The 11502-nt window shown below is 52.8% G+C and overlaps 1 protein-coding gene across 1 annotated transcript; it reads right to left on the reverse strand.

Moving 5' to 3' along the window:
- Positions 1–695: 695 nt before the first annotated feature.
- On the reverse strand, positions 696–10903 carry FOSL2 (FOS like 2, AP-1 transcription factor subunit; the record flags this gene model as incomplete). The annotated part of the gene is made up of 4 exons (XM_079550584.1): positions 696–1205; positions 2656–2763; positions 5914–6168; positions 10805–10903. The coding sequence occupies 4 exons, from the start codon at positions 10901–10903 to the stop codon at positions 696–698; spliced, it is 972 nt and encodes a 323-aa protein (XP_079406710.1).
- Positions 10904–11502: the final 599 nt, after the last annotated feature.

The following is an 11502-nucleotide window of genomic DNA, read 5'->3' on the forward strand; positions in this document are numbered from 1 at the left end:
GTTAAGAAAAAAAAAGTCCTCCACGTGAGCCTCCTGTTCTCTCCGTTTATGGTGTCTGTGTCACAGATAATGAGCTCTGCCCTTGCCACTGAGCCCTTTAGCTCCTCTTGGTCCCCCCCTCACCAGGCATCCCCTTCCCAGCTAGGCAACCGTGCGTGTTTCCCACAGCCTGTCCCAAGAAAGATCCTAACAAGACTTTAGAGTACAGATCAACTGGATGAAATGTCATAGGATCGACAACATTGGAAATGATAGGCAGAGAGAGATAGGGGGAAAGAAGAAGTTGTAAGGTAACTAACCAGAAAGATCTAAGCACAGAGCATAACCGATCAGATCAATTCACAAAGGAAAGGGATGGCTAGCAACTGTCTGCAGCTCGCTTTCAGTCCTGGCCAGGAGTGCTCCCCAAGTCCACTATGGTGCCGAGACGAGACTTCCATTGGCAGACCCTACAGAGGAGACACTGCCCTCTCCAATCAGTCCTGGTGCATCAGTCCCACCCTTGCCATTTCCTGCCTCCAGGGAGCTGGCGTTGGTCCTCGCTTTCTTTCCTGGAGCTGCAGCATTTCCCCATTCTTGTTCTTGCTGCCCTTGTGCTTGAACGATCCTGTGCCTGTCTCTAATCCCATGGAGAGGTCTCCCCATGGAGCTGGGCGGGGGGATGTAACACACTGGCAATGGGGGGCCTCAGGGGATTACAATGCCAGCAAGGTGGGAGAGTTCAAGGAATCCGAGGACTGGTCACCACTGCTGCTGCTCCTCCGGTGAGCTTTGGAGCAGGACTCGGACGGGGAGAGAGGAGACTCCTGATCCAAGACGTTGGGGTAGGTGAACACCAAGTTGGAGGAACCAGGAGTGATGGCTGGTGTTGAGGTCACCACGATGGGAGTGTTGAGTGCCTCCTCCCCGTAATAACCTCCAGCAATGCTGATGGGCTTAATGACAGACCTCTGAGCTTTGTCAAGGACCAAAGAGGAAGATGGGATCTCTTCCTCCACAGGCTCCTGCTTCACCACCACTGCTCCACTTGCTCCAGTCCGAACGCTCTGGAGGCTGCTGGTTGGTGGGCTCCGACGTTCCTCAGGGCTGATTTTACACACAGGGCTGTGAGCAACCAGCATGAATTCTAGTTTCTCCTTCTCCTTCTGGAGCTCAGCAATCTCTTTTTGAAGCACTGACTTTTCCTCCTCCAGCACCTCAGTTTCCTGCAGGCAAAAACGGAACAAGTAAGCATCTGAAGTTCTGGCACTGCTCCTGACCTAGAACATGGCCATCAAGTCCAGCTCCCAGCTGGCGTGGGCAGATACACCCCAGCCTCTTCAAGCAAGTCACGAGGTATCTGCTAGTTCAGCATTTTGCACTTCCTGTGTCTACCTGAAGGCTATTTCCAGACTTCACCAATCTAGGGGATACAAATGGTCTTCTCATGAGCTCACCTTTGTTATTTCATGGATGGTTTCTACAATTCTTGTCTTGTTCTGTGGCTTAAACACCTATTCTCCCTTGCTACCTACTTGAGAGACAACTTAGCTGAGAGGACTCAGATCCTCTACCATTGAGTTTTGTATTAAGGTTAAATCATGTTCTTTTCATTTCCTAGATGCAGATAGTATAAAGCTATCTCTCAACTGTTTTCATTTTCTTTCAGTATCTCATACTCCAGATGAGGCCCTCCTGTGACTTGTGCAAAAGATTAACACTTTCATCTCCACTGTATTATCCCTTGATGCATCCCAGGATTACTCCATTTACCTTTCCCACGATCGTGTAACACTGATGGCTCATAGTCAATCTGTGAGCAATTAGTATTTTCCTGTGTGAGGAGCTTGCAAAAGTACTCACCCTCAATTCGTCAGGATATGTCCTCCTAGTTTGTACTCCTCTCACTTATATTAGTTTAGTCATGAGAATCCTTAAATTCTTCCTATAGGCTGTCCAGCTTCCCCTGCACTGAGAATACCTCCCAGATTTGAGTCAGCAGCACATTTCACTGATGTGCTTTCACAGCTGTGATTCTCAACAAGCTCGAACAGAACCAAGCCCAGGCTGCTTCTTGAAGAGGAGCGCTGGAATCTCTACAGACTCTGTTAATGCAACCCATTCTTGTCTACACTTCAGCCAGTGTCTTATCCACCCCACAGTTCTTGCACTCATCCCTACGTTCTTTAACTTAATTATTCCCCTATGGCACCAAACCATACATCTTTGCATTACTCCCCTTGAGTTACACCCATCAGTTACGCCCACCAGAGACAGGTTAGTCTAAAGGATGTAGCTTAGAGAAGCACATATAACATTGCTTCACTTTCTCCTGTTTTCAGGTGATACTAGAGTCTTGTGTGCTTTCAAAGGTTTCACCTGAAGCACACAGCACATTTATTTCCACTTACAGAAAGAGACCTGGAATAGGGAGATACATGTTGGTCAGCAGGCTGTATGGGAAGAGATCCCCTAGGATGTTTTGGGCAGCCAGTGAGAAGAGCCCTCACCACTGCTGACACAAGAGCAATGCCACTGGGCAGTCCTGGAAGGGGAAGGCAGAATGCATTTTACAGCATCTTCCCTAGATAGGTTGGTAGAGAGAGAGAGCAATATCCTGCAAGCTGGTCCAAAGGGCAGGCAACAAGGAGGGAGAAATGCATGCAGAGCACGTACCGCCTGGAGTTTCTCTGTTAGCTCTCGGCGCCTGTTACGACATTTAGCAGCTGCCAGCTTGTTCCTCTCTCTCCGGATCCTTCGCTTCTCTTCTTCCTCGGGCGACAGCTATGGGCAAGTGCCAAGAAAACCCACAATCAGATCTGAGCAAGGCATTCCTTGAAGTTTGTGAAGATTTAACCGCAACACAAAGAAAAAAAGGCCTGATCCAGCAGGATGCTCAGCACTCCCCCTCTCCACTGATGTCAGCAGAAGATGAAAGCACCCAGTATCTCTGCTAGCACCAGGTCTTAGCACAAGGGTGAGGAGAAGGCAGAGTGGGGAGCAGTGGGGGGAGATTGTGTAAGAGGACAGTGAATCTGCAACAAGGCCAAACAGATAAAAGATGCTCTGATTGTTTCACAACTTGGGTGGTACATTAAGCAAAACCAGAGTGTGATGTTGTAAGCGCCTCTTTCTTGAAAGAAAATATCTGCTGCTTCCCACACAAAAATAGTTGTTAACTTGAAGGTCGGGGATGGGGTTTGGGGAGAGAGGGAGATCAGCAGAGCTCTCACGATGTCTGTGAAGCAACAATTATTTATACCACCCCAAAATCCGACCTCAGATTTTCAAGCACTCGGCGTGATAACAGACTGCTTTTCACATCAGCAGGCAAGGCTCCAGTGATACCAAGGGCTTCCTGAGGCCAGCTGACATCCTCACTGATATAAGTCAGGAGTGATTCCGTAGAAACCCATAGAGTTACACTCTTGCAACACCAGAGGAAGTGAGCAGGAGCCCGCAGGATCTGGTGAGGTCAGGCCTAGCTTTGGGGATTTGAGATGAGCTCTTATAAACCTCAGCAGTGGCAACCAGAGGCACCCACGCCACGTCCTGCTCTGCTCAGGGCTGACCTTACTCTGGCATTGCTATGACTGAGCCGAAAACCAAGATGAGTGCTCTGCAGGGTGCTTGTTGGTAAAAAAAGTAAATAAATAAAATAAAAAAAGAAAACCCTCTTCTCATAGAAGCTTTCAGTTTCAGTATTTTCATAGATGTCAAAATTGCAAACAAGATTATCTTCCTGCTGCCTTTTCATTTTTGCATTAGTTTTATTCTAACCTCATTTTGGTTTGTTTTGGTTTCGTTCATTTCCCTAATTTTGATCTCCACAGTTTCAGGGAGTTTACTTCAGCCACTGGGCATTCCCCTCTCTCTGTTCTGCTTTTTTCAGACTCTGCTGCATGGTGGCAACAATTTCACCAGCAGGCAGTGCACATCTGAGCACACGCTAAGGGACAGAGGCACTTCTGCTGCTAGTTGGGACTCCGGGACAAAGACTTTGGGCCTGAGAGCTCCTCTACCAGTAGATAACGGCGCTCTGTCCTGGGACAGGAGCACCTCCCTCTGTGGGTTTTGGTACCCTCAGCCCCATAAGAAGCCCCAGCAGGAGCACCCAGCATGGTCTGACCGCTCCATTTGCAGCCTGTAGGTATGCAGGATAAAGTATATTTGTGCAATTGTATCCATAAGGCAAAGCATCAGACATGCACATGAACTCAGGGATGATTCCAGGTCTCTGTGTGGGGTTTTCAGGAGCTCAGATCTCACTGAAAGACACTGGGACCAAAATGAGTCTTCTCAAGGCCTTCAGTCATTTTTAAGTTATCTATCTCAGAAGTTACATTTTTTTAAAACAATCTCATAGATGGGGCTGAAGAGGTGAATCTGAGCCTGCTTTACATTATAATGGGTCTCAGATGGCATATTCTGTAAGCTGCACTAAATTTGTTTACAAGCAGTTTGCTTTGGCACTCTCGGTGTCCCTGCTGCACTCATGAACTATAGCTGTCGCTTGTCCAAACCCCATGCATGCAGTCATTGGCAGAACCATTCATCAAGACAGGCTCTTTTCCTACAACGTTACACAACATTTTACAAAAAGGCAAGCACCAGCAGTGGAAACCTGAGCCAAAGAGTCACTGCACACAGTCTGGGTCCTGCCATAGCACGTGTCTAATCAAAGGGACTTGGATCTGAATCTGACCCATAGCAAATAGCCTGCAAACAAGCCACAGGCCAGGAACTGCTTGGCAGGCATCCTTCTGCAAATAACTCTGAACAACAAATAAACCAGAGAATATGGTGATCTCTTCACGGCCAATTTGTGAACACAGAGGCAGCATTTGTCAAACAAATTAGTCTCTGCTAATTATTCCCCTGGTTCTCATGAGAGCTTCCCCCAGCACTGGAACCAGCCCTGTATGCTGGGATGGTAGGTGGCTGAGCCTGGCTGAAGGGACAGCACCTATTCTGCCCAGCACACACAGGCCTGCAGTGAGCCTTTCAGATCCCAATTGGGTCCTTTAGAGATCCACATCACAGAAAATAATTGGGAGTGTGAATCCAAGCAGATGATGCAGAAATAACAGCAGGGCTGCTGCATCTTATTGGGAACAGGCCTCACGCAGCAGTGTGCTCATACACTGAGGGCGCACAGCACATCCTGTTACATTTCTCTGTGGCAACCCACAGAACTGCTGCTTGAGAGCGATTTGGGGAGTTTCAGATATTTCAGACTGGCTTTACAAAGGCATGGGCAGAAGAGGGACCAGCTTCCCCACCCCACTATGAGAATGCCACCAGGATGGCAGCACCTGGAGGATACCCATCTTGTTGCTGTGAAGAGGTCAGGGTGAGGGTCAGGGGTGTAGATCATAGCATCCCGAAGGTTCTCTGTGAGACTGGATGTGTTCTGGGGAGATGTTCCTTCCTGCATGAAACTGGCTGGCACCTGTATCACCCAAAGTGAGACTGGAGCAGCACAGGTGGTCACAGAGCCAACAGAAAACACCCACTGATGTAATCTAGGCATCAGTTCTGTGAATTACCTATGTGAAGCTCCGGTTGCTCAGGGGTTTCCTTCTGCCTGGAGCAGCAGAAACACTCAGACCGAAACCCAAGGCTCAACTTGAGAGTTTCACCTGCTCCTGAAACCCAGCCGCAACGCAGCCTGGTGTCACAAGGCCTGTGATGGAGATCGGCTGAATCGTGTCACACACTGAGGAAGCAGCAAGAAAAGCACTGTGCAGCTCACACTATGCATCATCTTGAGAAACACCAGCGGAGGTACAGAGCGTGGGGCAGACCTCTGCTGTCCCCATGGGGGGACCCCAGGGGTGACACTATGAGAGGGCAGTGGGAGATTCCCTTTGTATAGGGGAAATCTATACCCGCGCCATCGACTGCCTTGCATCCTCCTCCCTACACGGTTACCTGCTCATCCCTTCGTCTCCGTCCCACTGTGGTGCCGATGGTTTTGATCACACCCGGTCGCTGTAGGGCTGTGTGTCCGGCCACTGAGGACAGCGGTGGCAGCGGGTGGCTGTATGGGTGTGAGCGAGAGTATGGGCTGGACATGGAGGTGATGACGGTGGGCTGCACCATCCACTGCAGGTCTTGGCTGGTTGTGATGGCGTTGATCGTGGGGATAAAAGCGCTGCCTGATCCTGGCATATCTACTCGAAATTTCTAGGAGGAAAGGCAGGGAGGGAGAGAGAATAAATTGTCAGTGAAAGCAGAACACGACACATCCTCAGAAGCTACACATAAGACCCAAGGAGTGGCCCCAGCAAGGACCAGAGCAGTGCCCAAAGTAAACACAGCACTGCTGGCCCTGGCCCCTGCTGCATCCTGGTCTGCCCAGCGCCAAATGTTTGGCTTGTGAACTTTCTCTCGCAGCAGCCATGCCCTCACCCAGCCCTATCCTTGTTCCCCACCTCCTCAGGTCTTTCCAACACAGAGCAAAAGGGGAATTTAAGGAGTTTCTAGAAGAACACTTCACTCAATCCAAAGAAAAGGAAGAGAAACTTGGGCTCTGAAGTGCCATTACTAAACAGAGCAAAGCCTCCTACCAAAGGATTCCCCCAAAATCCTTGCTTGGTCTGCACGAAGCTGGGTATGGAGAGAACAGCAGCTCACCTCTTGCTCAGAGGTTCTATGCTTGCCGCACACAGTGTGAGAAGCCCGGCCCCAGGATGGTTACATGCAAGGATATGTATTTTAATAGCAGCCTATAAAACAGTTCTTAGGTTTGAGATCGGACAAGTTCCCTGCAGCTCTCTGCACTGTCTAGACAAAACAAGGCAGCAGTAAAAACCAAGGCAGTAGGTAATGATCTCAAAAATACACATACACCTTATTTCAGACAGAGGTAAATCCATCTGGATAATATGCTGGCACTAAACTGCCAGGAAAACAATTGCTTGTCCCCGGAGGGGGAAGCAGGGGAGGAGGAATGCTTTTGTCTATGAAGAGCTCCCATCAGGAGACTTTCAATGGTGAGTCTGGGCCTTACAGACAGGCACGCCTTGCTCCAGCTGCCTCCGAACCCACTGCTGAGGGCAGGGGCTCATAGGACCCGCAGCTTGCAGCATTTAAATGGTCCTGTGAAAAACACCTGCTCTCTGGTCAGGACAGCAGCCTCCTAGGGACGGGAGAGCCCTTGCATCAGCCTGACCTCAGCCCAGGTAAGTGTCCTAGATAAGGGACAGCACTTCACAGGTTTCCTTTTCAGGGTGTGCCTAGTCAAGCACCATGCCCAAATGCTTTGTTAAAGCAAGGCTACTGCAAATAGTGTTCCACATTCTGATAGCAACAGCACTCTGGGCCAGATTTATCCAGAAGACACCCAGCTGCCAAAGCCTGCAGACCAGAAGATCCAGTTCGAACACAGATAAATGCCACTTTATAGCTTTGGATAGCCCTAAGTCTAACTAGAAAGGACGAGAGAAGGCAGGAGTGCATCTGGTGAATGGAGTGGGGGAACAATGCTGACAGGATGGCACTGAGACTTGGCAGAAGCTGCACCAGAACCTCTGAAGTTCACCTGCAGCTGGGGCCCGACACAAAGTGCACCACACACATCAGTAAATGCCATCCTCATGAGCTCTGCTAACGGAGGACCAGAGCTGAGCACTGTAAACACCTCAGAAGAATTTACTGAGGAAAATCCCCTTCTTTATACTCTGCCCAGTGTAGACTGTGACCACACTGCCCACAAGAGGACGGCTCAGTGATTCCACAGCCATCACATCATTATGAAGAGATCTGAACTTCACAGTAGGCACAAAGTGCAAGACAAGTTAAACTACAGGTGCTGGCATCAAGAGATGCAAGTTCTGCTGCCAGTTCCACGCGTGCCTTCCTCCACGACCTTTACCCACCTGTGCCACCACCAGCCTTCCTGCACCAAAACAGAGAGAAAGAAGCATCCCGCCTTCTTTATAGGGATACTAGAAGATATGGCTGCACAATACATTGAGATTTTTTGGTGCTTTGCTATGCAAAGACAGCATTTGTGTTCCAGAGGAAAGGATCTTTGTGGTGGTGCCACACCACTGTAGCCTCCACCCACTGACCTGCTACAGACTCCCATCAGAGCCCAGGAGAGTCAGACCCATCACCAAATCAGCCATGTAAGATACAAACATCTGACACAAGTCAGCCCCAAGTTACTAATCAAGTGACTGTCATCATCTGAATGTCATAGGAGCCACTGGCAAACATCCCTTTATTTCAAGCAGAAGGTTCCTGCACCCCCAGCACAGGTTTCCTGGACAGCAAAGGAAGGTGCTCAGCTCAGCCACATCTCCCTGCTCGCTTTCGGGCCAAAGCATGAGGCCATGCTGGCTACAGCCTGTCTGTGCCATGCCCCATTACTGCCACCGGTTTCCTTTTTCATCCCTCAAAATATCTTAAGAATTCCCCCAAGCCCACATTATGTACTCTCCAGAAGCAATATTTTTCCCAGATACTTAAACAGGAGGCACACTGCTGAGCCTTTAGATAAGGGTACCAGGGCTGCTGCTGGATTTTCCCTATGGTGTGCTTCCGACACGGCCAGGCCTTGCCTGCATAACCAAGCCATCCCGCCAGGACAGCTCACCACAGCCGTGCCCGTGTGCCTGCCCACCTCTTCACACACTGCTCCTGCTCCCAGGGGCACTCCTCCACCAGCTCTCAGCTCTCCTTATCTACACGGACAGATTGGGCGACAGCCAAACCGCAGGGCCGCACGCACAGCACGCACTCTGCTCCTGCTCTCCACCCGACCCAAGCAACACGCGGATGCAGGTATCATTACACACGCAGAACAAGGAGCGAGGAGGAGTGTTGTTAGGAGCACAAAGAGCTGAGCCTGGCCCTGGCTCTGCCTCACCAGAGCCGGCCCCGAGGAGGCCCTGGCCCTGCTGGGAGCGACATGCTGCAGGGCATGCCCAGCTCGGAAACAGAGAGATAAGGAAAATACACATCAAAATACCTTCCCAAAAATCCACCCAGAGGGTCTTCACTAATGCTCAGTTACCCAATACAGAGCACAGGCCCAAACCCTCTAACAAATAAAAGGTCCCAATGGTTGTCCCACACTGAACGCCTCCTCGGAGGACTGGATGCAGTGCTGGGATATCAGAGAGAAGTAGCCCAGTCTGAGAGCATACTAATTATTCCCATTAGGGGCTGTGTGTACCACATGGCAAGGCAGCGATGGGGGGAATAGAGCACGGCACGCAACTTGAAAGAAAAAATGTTCCAGTGCTGTGCTGTATGGGAAAAATAATTAAAAAGCATCAAAGTTTTGGCCCAGAGACACAGTTTCCACTCAAGCATGTGACTGGTACGTCTTCCCTTGCTTTAGGAAGAAAAAAAAAAAAAAAAGAAAAACGCTGAAGAAAAAATTTCTGCAATGCATATTTTCTGTGGCGATAAAGCCCTGCAGATCTGCCCAACCCGGAATCAGCAGAACAGCCCCATTCCTGGGGGAAGGCAGCGCTCGCATGCGATCCTAATCTACAACATCTGCAGGGACCAAGGGAAAGATGCCTCGAGATATCGCCTGCGTTCTGCGAGAAAACCCTTCTGCTCCTGCCAAGTTCCTTATTGAGCCCGTGTCCGCCACTTCAGAGACCGGGCTGTGCCGTGGCACACACACACACACACACGGGGACGGACTCCGCCAGAGCACATGAAGGAAAAGGAGAGAAACGGAGAGAAGCAGAGTTAGCAGCCCCTAGGCCAGCCCGAACTCCGGGCACAGCCGGAGACTCCCCGACTCTGCGGGCGAGTGCCGAGGGCGGGACACGTGCCGGAGGAGGGAGCGGAGGGGCCGCATTGGGCCGCTGTCAGGAGGAGCGCCTGATCCCGCTCCCGGACACGGAGACGTCCGCGCTCGGCGCTGCGCGGCCCGCAGAGGGCACCCGCGAGATGCGTTCGAAGGCAGCCGGGAACCGCGGCGTCATTTCTGGTAAAACTTCTTTAATGTGAGGAATGTCACGGGCTGGTACGGTTGGCAAAGTTTAAGAGCAGACTTTTTCGTTTTGTTGTTTTTTCGGTTTTGCTTTTCTTTTTTTTTTTCCCCCTTCATAACGATCCTACGGCTTCTCGATGGGAGGCGGCAAGGCGCTCCCGCCGCCAGACCTTTCGCGCAGACCCACCCGAGAAAGAACAGTACTGGGAGAAAGGGGGGAGCGCAACTCTGAAAACGCCAAAGAGTGGGGAGAGGCGGGACGATGTAAACAAGTTATGAAATAACCTCGGTTTGTATAACTGCCCCGGTTGTGTAACGTCTTCCACCGAAGTGGTGGATTGGGGCTACATAGGCAAAGAACCTATTTTTGAACGTTTTCTTAAGAAAATGGAAAGACGGGCTATGGAACGTCGCGCCCTTTGGGCCCGGCTTCGAGGAAGCCGCTCCCGTCCCCGCCGTCCCGCTCACCGCCCGAGCCCCGCAGTCGCCGATCGGAGCGGCCCCGACGGAAGCGCGCAGCCCCGCACCGCCCGGAGCCGGAGCATGGAGCCGGGGCAGCAGGACGGGGAGAGAGAGCGCTGGGGGGCCGCGGGGATAAGAGTCGGGCCGCGCGTGTGCTCCGTAGGGGTGACGGCCCGGAGCGTCGCGGGACCGCTCGGAGAGCCGCTCGGCAGAGAGAAGGGGGACAGACGGGGACCGCCGCGCTGCCGAGGGGCGCTGCCCCGACGGGAGCTCCGAGCGCGGTCCCCCCATACCCACGCGGGTCCCAACCGCAGGGATGCGATCGCGCAGCTCCAGCCTCAGAGTCGCGTTCGCTTGCGCCCACCTCGCCCGAAAGAGAGGGGGCAGAGCCTGCCCTACCTGCTGGGCTGCGCCGGCGGAGTAGGGCTCGGGGTGTCCCGGGGAGCCGCTGCTGCCTCTGGAGGAGGTGTCGAAGCTCCCGGGATAGTCCTGGTACATGGTCCGAGGCCGGCCCGGGGGAGCCGCGTCCCCGCCTTCCCGCGCCGCGGCCGCCGCTCCCTCGTCGTCTCCCCGCCCCCTGCTCCGTGCCGACCTCTCGGGCTCTGCCTCGCGCCTCCCGCAGCAGGGGGAGAGTCCGCAGCGGGAGAAGAAGACGGGGGAAGAAAAAAAGAAAAAGGAAAAAGAAAAAAAACAGAAAGCCGACAAAAAAAAAAAAAAAAAATCTACGGGGAGAGCGGGCGGCGGAGCGCTGCCGGGAGCCGAGCGGGGCTCAGGCGGGCGCAGCCCCGTGCGCTGCGTCCTCTCTCTCCGCGCCGCCCGAACTCGCCCCGCCGGCGGCGCGGCCCCGGCCCTGGGGCTGCGGGCGGAGCGGCTCCCGCCCCCGAACGCCCCTCGCTAAAAGCGCCGCTCCCGCGCGCGGTGACTCAGAGCCGCGGATGCCGCTCCAGCGCGGTGCCCGCCGTGACTCAGGGCACTGGCAGCGCCCGGCCCCACGCGCCGTTTATCCGGCCCCGCGCCGCCGCCGCCGCCGCACCATGTGCACCCGCACACGTCAAACCCGCGGCGCTACCGCCCCGCCCCCCCGGCCCGGAACCGCC

This window comes from Tetrao urogallus (assembly GCF_951394365.1).
Source record: "Tetrao urogallus genome assembly, chromosome: 2".
NCBI lineage: Eukaryota > Metazoa > Chordata > Aves > Galliformes > Phasianidae > Tetrao > Tetrao urogallus.